Source organism: Squalius cephalus, assembly GCF_949319135.1.
Source record: "Squalius cephalus genome assembly, chromosome: 8".
Classification (NCBI taxonomy): domain Eukaryota; kingdom Metazoa; phylum Chordata; class Actinopteri; order Cypriniformes; family Leuciscidae; genus Squalius; species Squalius cephalus.
Window position 1 is genome coordinate 5,489,467 of NC_137129.1, and position 13,517 is coordinate 5,502,983.

Below are 13,517 nucleotides of genomic sequence, written 5' to 3' on the forward strand. Positions count from 1 at the left end.
ATTCTCTTCTTGTATATAAACACAAATGCGCTCCGTAGGCCGTGCACGCGGGAAATGTTTGTATTCATCTAGCTGTGTGGCCTATTTGGACTCGTACAGTATGCCCACATTACTGAGTTTGTTTGTTACTGCCGGGGGTGGGTCATCACTTTTAAATCAGATTATTTAGTTTATTTTTGTCTAAGCCAGAAATCTGTGTTGTAATTGAGGGCTGTGTAAACTTTGGTTAAGGCTGTTTTTAAAGGGAAATAGAGTTTGTAGCACTGTTAAGTTTCCAATATTTAAGCGCTCCACATCAATAGTGTTCATTAGTGCGTGGATGATAGGGAATTGGAGGCAGCGCTGCAGCTTTTATATTGAGGAAAGTCGTGCTTCCCTCACCCCTGTCTTTTTTAATCAACTTGTTTTCTAATTATAGGCCTCGTACCGCAGCTTCTGGGCGTGGCTCCCGAGAAAGCCATAAAGCTTACAGTAAGTGCTCTGCCTTCACCACATCAGCGTGGCCTCTGAAAACCAAAGCCCTTAACTCCTCAGAAATACACCCCTCTTCTTTTCTCACCCGCCCGCCTGCTGCCTGACTTCAGTGCCTCGCCTTAGCCCCTTGAAAAAGAAGTGAATCCGTTTTCTGTTTGATCCCCTGTCAAAGTAGGGGATCATAGACATTCTTGAGTTGGGCATCAGCAGGCTCACTTATACTTTTATCTCACCATTGTGAATTTGCATCTCACAGTGCGATTATGTATTTTATACTTATGACATTAGCCACGTTTCCATTACCCTTCAAATTGCGCAAATTGAAATTGCGCATTGAAATTACGCCCAATGGAAACATGTCAATTTCGCAAACACTCCCATTTATCGGAAAAAGTTGTTACGCTCGCATGAGGTGGTTTTTCAGGCAATTCGAAAAAGGAATATTTCGCAAAACTGCAATGGAAACAGTTTTTGCGCATTTACAGGTCACCTGACTTAGAAGGAGCGGTGTGTTTGGACAGAATACGAGACAGAGTTCTTTATTAAATTCATAAAAGACAAAAGAATTACAGGAATAATGGATTCTAAACCTCAAAGAAATGCCACAATCAAGACCTCGGAGCAGAAATGAGGGAGAAACACCCAGAAACACCTCATATGTGCCTCTCACAGTATAAGGGTCTTTCCTTGCCATTAATGCTTGGATAACACGCCTATGTTTCCTTCCATTAATAATAATAATGTCTAGTGCGGTCCATGGCTGTGATATATATATAAACTTACCAACATCCGTTGCCATGATTTTTGGAATGACTTATTGCGAGAGGAAAAAAATTACGTTTTAGTCACATAACATCGGTTAATGGAAACGTCATCATTTCGCAATAGTTTTTGTCGATATTTAGAAAAAATCGCAAAAGTTTTGCGCAAATCTTTAATGGAAACGCGCCTATTGTCACAATTGCAAATTTACATCTCAGTTGCAAGTTTATATCTCGAAATTGCAAGTTTATATCAAAAAATTTGACTGGATATCTCAAAATTGCTACTTTCTCTGCGGTCAGATGCCACTTTGTATCTCAGAATTGTGACTTTATACCTCAGAATTGCAACTTTATTTAAAAATGTTGACTGGATACCTCAAAATTGCAATTTTTAATTTCACATTTGACTTTATATCTCAGATGTCAGATGCCACTTTATATCTCAGAATTGTGACTTTATGTCTCAAAATTGTGACTATATCAAAAATTTTACTGGATATCTCAAAATTGCAATTTTTTTATCTCAGCTGTCAACTGCTATTTTTTTTATCTCAGAATTGTGACTTTATATCTCAAAACTTTTACTATATCAACATTTTGACTGGATATCTCAAAATTGAATTTTTTTATCTCACATTTGACTTTATATCTCAGCTGTCAGCTGCCACTTTATATCTCAGAATTCTGACTTTATATCTCAAAATCGCAACTTTATCTCACAGATTTGACTAAATCTCAGTTGTGACTTTACATATCACAGCTGTTAGCTGCCACTTTAAATTCCAACTTGATATCTCAAAGTTGTATCTTTATATCTCAGAGTTCTGACTTTATAACTCACAATTGCCACTTTGTTGTAATTGTGACTTTTTATCTCAAAAATGCTAATTTATATCTCAGTTGCGACTTTATATATTACAATTGTGACTTCAATATATCACAATTGTGACAAATTGTTGTAATTGTGACTAGCTTTTATTTTTTATTCTGAGACACAAAAAAGGCTTTAATATGAAAATCTTGAGAACACGCAAAAAGCACGTCGCCTTCACTGACCACCTGCAATCCAGTTTAACCAGACACTAAAGTGTAGACTGCTATAGTCGTGCCCATTTAAATTGAGTCACTTTTTGTATAACTCCTTGAATTGAGTGCTAAAACAACCCCCTAACAACTTGCAAGTGGCGTTCGAATTCTGATAAAATTTGCAAAACCTTTAATGCAGATTTCTGTGAGAGTTTCTGCTTTAATTCAGAGTCTGTGCAGGTGTAGAAGTCTGCAGTGTAGATCTTTTCCTTAAAGAACCTATAGCTGATGCTACCATTGTGTTTTTTTCCCCACAGGTGAACGACTTTGTGAGAGGAAAGACTATGCAAAAAGACGGCAGCGTTCCTCTACCTTCTGAAATCTTTGCTGGCGGATGTGTGAGTTTCTCTTTGCTTTGACACGCCAACATATAATCCATACATCACGCAGTAACAGTACACTGACAAAAAGGAGTTTAGTTTTGAATGTCAGTGGACTTTGAGGTCTAAGCCTTGGCCTGAGGGAACACTTCTCTCCTTTTGTGAGGTGATTGAAAAGACACTTCAGCCCCATCAGTGTTTAAAAACATGTATAAAACACTTCTCCTCTGTCATCTCACCTCTAAATCACAGTCTGCCGCCCCACGGCTGCCGGTTGTTCTCAACCTACCCCTCACCAGCATGAGAGGGGGGTCACTTACCCTTTTCATTAAAGCGACTGACGTTATTAATACATCGTTTCCATGTCGTTTGTGTCAGGTTTCAGAGAGTAGTAGCCTTCTTGTTTGTGTCATACCTGAGACCTGTCAAAACCAGACCCTTGCTTCTTCATGTCTCCCGTGACCCAGGACACTGAAAGAGTCTCTTTCACATGACAGTGATCGCTAAAACATTTCTACACGCGTGGGTTTCCTTTTAAAAAAAACGACTCTTAGATGATTGCGAGTTTCGATTATACCGACATGAGTGCATTTAGCCCACACGATCTCTGCTCTGAGATTTGAAAAGAGACGGGCACGGAAACATCAGGTTGGTTGCAGTTGAAGTCAGCTCAGAAAGACGGCTTGTGGCACGGAGATGTGTTTTTCCTCCTCTGATTTCTCTGACAGCTCCTTTCATCCCCGGACCGAATCCCCAGTGTTTGGCCTGGCAGGATCCACTCCCGTTCTCACGCCTGTACGCGCGCCGCTCGCTCAAAGCTGTGTTTATTGACACTGCAGCCACGGCAAATCAGATCTATTTATTTGGTTTGAGAGGGAAAAGACTGGACTGCTGATTTGTGCACCATGAATGTTCCTATCTGAAGGAAGAGAGTAAAAATCACAGAAAGCGAAAGAGATGGTGAGGGTTACGGAACTGCTTTTTTTTTGTACTTTTTAAGCTCCTCTCTTCTCACCTTGCGTCCTCTGAATTAGGCCCTTGACAGTTGCCAAGAGTTGGTCATTTGGTAAGAACAGCATGCTTCGCTGACCGAGCAGTTGGCTGGATTCTTATCTGGTTGTTGATGGCCTTCATTTGAGGGCTGGGTTTCTCAAAATACTCGCTCAGCCAACGTAAAGTGCCGTAGAGAGCGGGGAAAAACCGTGGCGCGCACACAGTGACGCTTTGTTCATTTGCAGTACGAGCTGTGTAATTTAGCTTGTCCTGTATTTCTCAGCATTTGCAACGGTTTGTTAGTCAGTTGCGAAACCATTTTTTTATCGCAATGCTTTCATTTCTACGCAAAAATGCTTGTGTAATCCGTTTAAGTGCGAGGAATGTGAGGGAGCATTAATGAAGGGAGGCTAATGTTTGTGTCTGGCGCTGAGCTATTGTTTTTAGAAGACTGAAGTGTTTTGTGTGTGTGTGGTGCTGACGCGCTTGGTGTGCGTAAGTATTTGTCTTCAGCTGCGATCTTCTCGCCAGTAGAGCGTGTATTCGGTACACACACACACACACACGCTCTCAGTGCCTCTGGGGATTACCTTGCCTTGTAATTATCACCGAATTATCGAGCCGACGCTGCCTCACTCTGCACTAACATCGCATTTCTTGCAGTCACGTTGCAGCACGTGCTTCCCGCTCTTTAAACTGCCTCTCCTCCAGAGGTGATTGATCTTTTGTCTCTCTCTAACCGATGTTCTTGTTTGCTTGTTGCTTGTTCTCTTTGTGTAACTTTTTAAATGTCCAATTAGTACCCAATTAATGCGGCTAATAACCTGGCCCTCTCCTTAGTGCATTATTCCTTTCCAAAACAAGTTTGAAAAAGGATTGCTCTCAGCCCTGATGCCATAATTAACCATAAAAGATTACTTTCCACATAAATAAGTGGCATTTTCCATGAATAGGGTACAAGATAGGATGTGAAACTCTTTTTTTCCCCTCAGTGATAGGAAGTGCTTAACCTTCAGAAAATGTTGATTGTGACTGTGTAATTAAGCAATAAACACAATACAAATTTTAACAGGGTTGCAACTTGCAACTTTTGCTTTTGAGAAATGTTATATTTCCCAAATTAAACAAAAAAAGTTATATGCGTAGTTTGGGTAACAGGGTTTATACGTGAGCTTTATGCATTCAACATTACCGTTGTGTAAAAACTGAGAATATGGCATGCGATTTAATTACTGTTTAAAATTGTAGAAAGGATCCAAATAATGTTAAAAATGTTGGGTGTCACAAATTAAAGGATTTCTATATATATATATATGTATATGTATGTGTGTGTGTGTCTGTGTATAAAATTTTATATATATATATGTATATATATAAAATGTTTTTAGTATGTAAAATTAAAAAGTGTTTTTTTTAATGACCATGATTTTAATATCTTTTCAGTCATTTGAGAAAATGTATTTGATTTAAACGATTTCAATTGTTAGATATAATAGAAAAGGTCAAGACCTGAGGTGGGACAAAACAGAGCAAGTCCCTATTTTAGTCTTCATGCTAGATTAATTTTATGCTAGATAATAGTTTATCTAATATTTCTGATTGTAAAAAAAAGGGATTTGTCTCTCTAATACTTTAAAAAAAGATAATTGGAGACCAAAATAAACTGTATTCATGAAATGTGCCAACTATTAAGTGGTAGCTGTGAGTTGTGAAAGGTAGGCAGTCCTCTCTGTATGTCGAGCTGTAATTTCCTCTGGAAGGGAAGTGTGGGTCAATCTGCTCCGTCCTATTTAAAGAGCACCTTCAATGAGATGATAATGATCTTTATTTTTAAATATGCTGCCTCGTACTCAGTGGGATTTTTAAATGCGCACACTTGTGAGATTCGAGACTCATTTACCAGATTCCCGTAAGACGGCCCCGTACGTTAATATCTCTGAAAGAATGGAGGAATAAAATCAACAACAAACAAACAGTAAGGCCCTTATGTTTTCAAAAGGAGGGCTGAGGGAAGGAGAAGAAATCCATGGAAACTGATTTCCATCTAATTACACTGCTCTGTTTTTCTGTGTGCAGCCTCAGTAACTATGAGCAACAGGAAAGATAGGGCACGGAGGCGGCAAGCGGACAGCCTCTTTGGCGAGACACATGTTTAAATGCTTCTGTTGCAGCTTCAGATGCTGTCATGTCAAACTCGAACCATTTCAAAGAACTCGGAGGAACCTGTTCCAACCTGCTGAGGCTTTTTATCTGCCTCGCAAGTACAAGGTTGGAGACATGAGGTTGTTTTTTGAGAGGCCCCCAGGGGCCTGCGTCCTGTGTGATGTTTCAGGCACCGTCTGTCTTTGGCAGGTTCAACCTCCTCCTCCTACAAAGAGTGACAATAGCACAATCATTCTCAGGGCCCAGCTTGAAGCATTGTCCTCTTACAATGAGAATATCACATTACTTCCCTCTTGTCATTTTTGTTTTTCCACTTTGAGTTTATCAGAACGTATTTACAATAGTAACAGACTTGTCTCAGATGATCTGTACATACATGTTTTCCTCCCTTATTTACACTTCTCACATTTAAAAACATGATTGTCGGTGAAGCTCTGTGAAAACCTGTATGCTTGTGTTGTTGATCTTCAGGCTGGGGGATCTCAGGTGATCTTCACAAACCCTCTGGAGATCGTGAAGATCCGACTGCAGGTGGCTGGAGAAATCACCACCGGGCCACGCGTCAGCGCTCTCTCCGTCATCCGTGACCTGGGGTTCTTCGGCCTGTACAAGGTATGTCTCACTCACACAAAACAGCCTGAAACCTAATTCTCATACGTCAGACACATCTACTCTGCGCTTGAGGTATGTGCTTCACTGATACATGCTTTTGCTTATTTAGTAAACTATATAAATGAGTGGGAAATATGTCGCAGAAGTGTTTCGTGTAAAATGTCAGCATTTGGTTGAATTCGGTATGCTCATTACATTAATTAGTTATTATTTATATTTATAAAAAGTGACAGTTTATAATGACATTTATAATGTTACAAAATATATAAATAAATGCTGTTCTTTTCGTCGAAAAATCCTGAAAAAAAATGTATCATGGTTTTGACAATAAGATGAAATGTTTTTGAGCATCAAGTCAGAATATTAGAATGATGTCTGAAGGATCATGTGACACTGAAGACTGGAGTAATGATGCTGAATTGAAATTACAGGCAACAATTCCTTTAAAAAAAAAATATTTTAGTTTAAAACGGTTATTTTAAATTGTAATTATATTTTACAAAATTACTGTATTTTTGATCAAATAAATGCAGCCTTGATGAGCATAAGAGACTTCTTTTTCAAAAACATAAATCTTTTCAACCCCAAACTTTTCAATGGTAGTTTATATTTATTTATAATGTTCTAAAAAAACATTTAGTATCTAGTTTTTGTTGTTTTGAAATGTAAAAGTTTGTATATTTAATGTCTCCTCAAATATCTCTCGAAGATACAGTCTGACCCACTTCGTACCACACTAAAGACCCAGAGGAGCATCCTCAGCTCTCTAGCGCCTCCCACCTGTGGATTCACTCCCTGCACTCCCTCTTATATCCCAGAGTGCCTCAGTCATGATCCACATTCTCCAGCAAGTCCTCCACACCCACACACACACCATCATGGCTCAATCCACCCCCTGCGGGCTGCTGTAGCCGTGGGGCCAGGTAGCACCAGCCTCTCAGATCAGTTCCCTGAGTGCTGCTTTTGTGTCCTGTTTTCCCATGAGGCTCAGCAGCACTGCAGGAGAACATCTCCAGTGCATCTGAGCAGGGATGCAGGGCTGCATTCCTGAGGCTTGGAGCGCAGGAGGTTGCGGAGAGCGAGTGTTTTGGTGTAAACAGCGTTGTGGGGATTGCCATGATGGCGTTGGGTCATATCTCATCCAGTGGCTGCGTTCTCTGACATTAATGGACAGCTGGAGAGAGATTAATGAGGCGCGTTCACCTCTGCGTAGGTGTTATGTGTGGTGCTAATTATATGTAGATGCTGGATGTTGTTTTATGCTGTAATAATAACTGATGTGCACTTTTTAAAATTATTAAAGGCAGTAGAGAGAGTATATATATATATATATATATGCATAATGTTAAAAGTTTTGGGGTCAGTTAGATTTGTTTTTGTTTTTGAAAGAAGTTTCTTATACTCACCAAAGCTGCATTCATTTGATAAAAAATACAGTACAGACAATATTTTTTAATATTATTACAATTTATAATTACTGAATTTTCTGCATTATTACTCCAGTCTTCCGTGTCACATGATCCTTCAGAAATCATTCTAATATGATTTGCTGCTCAAGAAAAATGTCTTCTTATTAATAATGTTATAAACAGTTGCTTAATAATTATGTGTGTGTATATATATATATATTGTGTATGTGTATATATATATAATACTGTATATATATATATATATTGTATATATATATACTGTATATATTTATGTATATAAGTCAGACTCAAACCCACTTTGCCCACACAAGGTTCACGGCTTTTTTACATTGAGCCTTTTATTTCTCAGGTTGTCTCTTAAAGGGATAGTTCACCCAAAAATGAAAATTAGACCATGATTTACTCACCCTCAAGTCATCCTAGGTGTATATGATCTTCTTTCAGACGAATACAATCAGAGTTATATTAAAAAATGCCCTGGCTCTTCCAAGCTGTATAATGGCAGTGAATGGCCGTTTTTGTTTTAAAGTCCATAAAAGTGTATCCATCCATAATAAAAGTGCTCCACACAGCTCTGGGGGGTTAATAAGGCCTTCTGAAGCGAAGCGATGCGTTTGTGTAAGAAAAATATCCATATTTAACACGTTACAGAGTAAAATTCTAGCTTCAGGCCAAACAAACATACACATTCTACTTGCGCTTAAAGCGCAACTTACGCAACTTGTGACGTCGGAAATAGCGTATTGAGTCATGATGTAGCGTAAATATCAGCAGTACGTCGCATTACTCGCTTAAGTTGTAACTTGAGTAAGTTGTTCTTTACAGTTAAGTCGAATCCGTATGTTTGTAAAGTTATAAATATGGATAATTTTCTTACACAAACGCTTCGCTTCAGAAGGCCTTTATTAACCCCCCAGAGCCGTGTGGAGCACTTTTATTATGGATGGATGCGTTTTTATGGACTTCAAAACAGAAACGGCCATTCACTGCCATTATAAAGCCTGGAAGAGCCAAGACATTTTTTAATATAACTCTGATTGTATTCATCTGAAAGAAGAATGTCATATACACCTAGGATGACTTGAGGGTGAGTAAAACATGGGCTAATTTTCATTTTTGGGTGAACTATCCCTTTAAGTATCAATATCTCTCATACACTTTCGATATCACTCAGTAGATTACAGTAGAATGTGCTTCACTTATCAGTAAATCAGATGGCTGGTCACTGGAAAAAAGCCTGCGCTCCTGTCTGGCCGAGGCAGGTAAGTCTCCAGGGCTCACCTGTCAGCCTGTCGTGGGAAAGAAGCCTTTATTTCAGAGTCATGGTCGGAGGGGGGTCACTACGGCACACAACAGCCTGTGTGTGTAAGAATGTCGAATCCGGTGCCTCCCCTCCATCTGTGTCTCTCCTGAGCCGCGCGGACAATGTGCTTTGAGTGCAGGAGACGCGCTGCAGCCTGCTTCTCTCAGACGGCCTGGCTCCTCAGGGTCCGGCCCAGGCACAGAGCTGTCTTTGTCAGCCTAATTACCCCGCCTCTCCCCTTCTGCTGCTGCAGGGCCTCCACCAACACTCCCAAACCAAGAGCCCCAGCACACACACTTCATATCACACACACACACACCTGCGTGTGTGCTGTTGTCGAGTTATCATGCACACTGAGGGCCAGTGGATCCAGATGTTCCCACATTAACACTGGCGAAGCAGATGAGCCAGGCCTGGCCTTCTGGACGCGGGGGTGATTTTGATCTGGTTTCGCAGCAGGGCGTCTGCCCCGGCCCGCAGGAGAGCACAAAGATCGCTTCAGGAAAGAGATACCTCGGCTATCTGTGCTACCTGTGTACACGCTGCAGATTAACCTTGCGAGTTTAATGAAGCCTGTCTAAAGCGCACTTCAGCCGGGCTTTAAAGCGTTCTGCTGAGAGGAAAATCTCTCTGTTTCTTCACTCCTGGCCGCTCGCCAGCTCGCTGGAGACGAGGAAACCCAATCCCGTTGAAGGTACGGCTTTGTTTGCGGTGACAGACGCAAGAATAGCCTCCGCAAAAAACAGCATGGTGAATGTTTATTTGAAGTGACAAGTCAGAAAAGGGACAAAGCAGACTCATTCCGAAGGGTTGACATTAACACGCCATAAACCGAACTCCCAGAATACCTCACAATGCTACACCAGCGCGGTCCCTGAATTCAAAAGACATCTCTGTAATATTTCTCTTGACGTCATGTGTCCATCTTTCCGGCCTCCAGGGTGCAAAAGCCTGTTTCCTGAGAGACATCCCCTTCTCGGCCATCTACTTCCCCTGCTACGCACACATCAAGGCGGCCCTGAGCGACGGAGACGGGCGAGTGGGACCTGGCAGGCTGTTGCTGGCAGGGGCGCTGGCGGGTAAGCCACCACACACTCTCCGGTAGCCGCCTGCCACCACTGGCTCCATTGTGGTTGGCCGTAATTAGAGTGCTCAGTGATTTAGGCTATGTTTTGAAGTGCAGCGCGCCTGCCAAGGGTTGGATATTTTCCACTGTTTAATATAAAGGGGCTGGAAGTTTGTGCTTTGAGCTTTGAGAGTGTTAAAAGAGGAACAAAATATCTCAAAGTCCCAAAGTAGCCTTACTGCAGGAGCAATAAACAGATCCTACGATACTGGCATGACCAGGCCAACACATCCAAGATCTGACTTGCAATATTTTTACAAGTCTCTCGTTCCTTGTCACACGTAAAATACGATCCAGATCTGATGTTGTTTTTAATATTTTACTCTTGTGGTTCGTCTTTAAGAAAACATTGTTTAAAAGACCACGTCTTTAGCCAAGCCAGTATGGTTTGGAATGCAAGTGAAAGAGAATTAATATTTATTTCTAATCCTTTTTGCCGTTTTAGATTTACTGCTTCTTGACGTGAGCGTGATACGAGATTGAAAAGCCATACATGGTCAGAAAGAGCTTAGCATTCCTGTCTTTCCCAATGTTTTATATCTGTCAGATGGTTTAAAGCGACTTTTTATGGCTAGGTATGTTCTTATGGCATGTATCATTCAGTCTACCATTTATCAGCGATTCGAGCTTCAAGGCAATTAGTGATTTACAGTCGGTTCGGGAAATTTAATTACACGCTCAGTTTGTGCGCCATTATTGGTGAGGCGGGCAGACTTCTAGGGCATCGACCAATGTAAAGTTGGCTTTATCCTCCACTTCTAGTGGAAATGCATATATGTATTGCGTGTTATTTTTTTACAGTTCTATATCTATGATCTGTAATTCACACTATTGTATTTATTTTTAATTGATTTCATTTGTCTAGTTTCAGATTTTTTCTGAATTTAAAAATGTTCAACAGCATTACATTTCTGTCTAGTGGCCTGTTTATGTTTAATATGGGCGAGTTGGTAAAGGGTTCACCGTATATTAAAAACGAATTTAGTTAATAGTTCATTTGTTGCCAGTTTTATTTTTTGGTAATGAAAATGATTTGAGTTTAGTTTCAGTAACTCATTTGTATGCTCTTTGTGCTCCGGTGAAGGTTTGTCCGTCGTTGCAGGTCGGCAGAGAGAAAGGCACGTAATTATTCAGATGCAAGTATTTTATTTAGATGTTAAAATAAAGCTCTTGAACATGTGTTGGAGTCGGTGCGATGGCGGTGTGCATGCTCAGACTAAATGCTATCGCTGATTTAGGGTATGAAGAGCTGAATTGGTGCCACAGTGGCCTTTGTGCTGGACAGCGTGGGACAGGGCTTATGCCAGCCTCATTATTAAGCATTGTCTGGACCTGAAAATGAAAAAACGATGCATAATGCTGAATAAATGGAGCTTTCCGCTTGAGATATTTATAATATTTGATAAAATAGGATGTCTGTATTTATTTGGTGGAACTAATTCATTGCACGCTGTGCATTAATCATAGATGGAGTCGCAGAGTTTACATACGCTAAGGTTTTAATCCTGGCCTGAAAACTGAATTAAATTATATTCGTGTGATATACGAGTCAAATGTATTCAAAAACGATTGTAGTTGTTACTTAAATGTTCTAATGAATTCAAGTCAGACTCTTCATTGACATGTGTGACTTTTCTTTAGGCATGCCTGCCGCATCCCTGGTGACCCCTGCTGATGTTATCAAGACCCGGTTACAAGTGGCTGCCCGTGCAGGCCAGACCACATACAATGGACTCATTGACTGTTTCTGGAAGATTCTTCAGGAGGAGGGACCTCGTGCCTTCTGGAAAGGAGCTGGAGGTGTATCTCGCCAACTTACCTGAAACTAGTCATGCTAATGTTGTTTTTTTGCTCCTAAGGATTTTTCAGTTGACCTTATATAGTAAAGGTGCAGTATGTAATATTGACCGCTAGCGATTGGAATGCGTTCTACAGTCCAAATTTAAAATATTTGAGAGTTGTTTCCCAGTACATCGAAATACTATTGGGTAAATTGGCAGTGGACGGGATCACACCGACCAAAACAAACATTCTGACCTGGAACACACACTCCAAGTAGAATAACTGGCTGTTACAATGTTTTTCAGGAAAAACAAGTATTTGACAGTATTTTTATGCTTTAGTACAGACAAATTGATTACATACAGCACCTTTAAAGGGTTAATTCAGCCAAAAATGAGAATTCCATCATCGTTTACATCTTTCCAAACCTGTACGAATTTCGCCAAAATTGCCCACCTGTCGTAGCTCTCAAATGTCATTCAATTCAAATTCGTTGTGTCAGGATGCGTCACAGTTGGTTTGACATCAATGATGAGACGTCGTTGACTTTTAACACATCTTGACCTGCCACATTTGAATTGAATGCAAGCCTAAATGTGATTTGAGACCTAAAGAAAGCTTTTCAACAAATAATGGCTTAAATTTAATTCAGCCTCTCATCTAAAACTACAGTATGACTTCAGAAGATTTGAAACATACTACACATGTCATATGAACAACATTTATTCCACTTTTATGATGGACAGACTCAGTTTCCTTTATGGAGCACACTGAACTTACTGCAATTATTTTTGGAATAAAATGGCTCCTTTTTTGTTTTTCACGGAAGAGTAAAAGTCATACAGCGGCAAAGAATGAAGAATAAATTGAATTCCTGAAAAGAATGTTCTTAAAAGTCATCGTAAACGAGCCTAAATTCAATCCGTTCATCATTTAAAGCGATTGAGTCTCTTCAGAAAATTTTGACTAAACCGCATATGGATTAGTTTTACGATCTCTTTATGAACTTTTTGAGGTGTCAAAGTAGTAGTTGTGTAGCTGTCAATGGAGGGATAGAAAGCTCTCAGATTTCATCAAAATGTTCTGAAGATGAACGAAAGTCTTACGGGATTGGAATGATTGAGGGTGAGTAATTAATGACAGAATTTTCATTTTTGGGTGAACTATCCCTTTAAGAAGACTTGCAATTCTGACAATACGGCGAACAGTGTTAATAATTGTGTGTATTAGCACTCCTACATGACCTAAAGCATTTTGAATAAATGTAGAATCTGTTCAGACTGCTTGCTGATGCTTCACATGAATGTAATTGTGTTTGTTTTTCCTTCTCAGCACGTGTGTTTCGCTCCTCGCCTCAGTTTGGAGTGACGCTGGTGACCTATGAGCTGCTGCAGAGGTGGTTTTACGTAGACTTCGGTGGACAGTAAGACTCTCACACTTCTTAAAACTTTTTTTCGATTTCTT

At 40.2% G+C, this 13,517-nt stretch overlaps 1 protein-coding gene across 3 annotated transcripts in view; it reads left to right on the forward strand.

Annotated features, from left to right (window-relative positions):
* Positions 1–13,517, forward strand: part of slc25a13 (solute carrier family 25 member 13) — a 44,065-nt gene that overhangs the window by 25,717 nt on the left and 4,831 nt on the right. For all 3 annotated transcript variants that reach the window (XM_079879179.1, XM_079879177.1, XM_079879178.1), the window contains 6 exons: positions 419–471; positions 2,582–2,662; positions 6,272–6,412; positions 10,086–10,224; positions 11,913–12,071; positions 13,386–13,476. In XM_079879179.1, the coding sequence (XP_079735305.1) occupies positions 419–471; positions 2,582–2,662; positions 6,272–6,412; positions 10,086–10,224; positions 11,913–12,071; positions 13,386–13,476 (664 nt within the window). The remainder of the gene's footprint in view (positions 1–418; positions 472–2,581; positions 2,663–6,271; positions 6,413–10,085; positions 10,225–11,912; positions 12,072–13,385; positions 13,477–13,517) is intronic.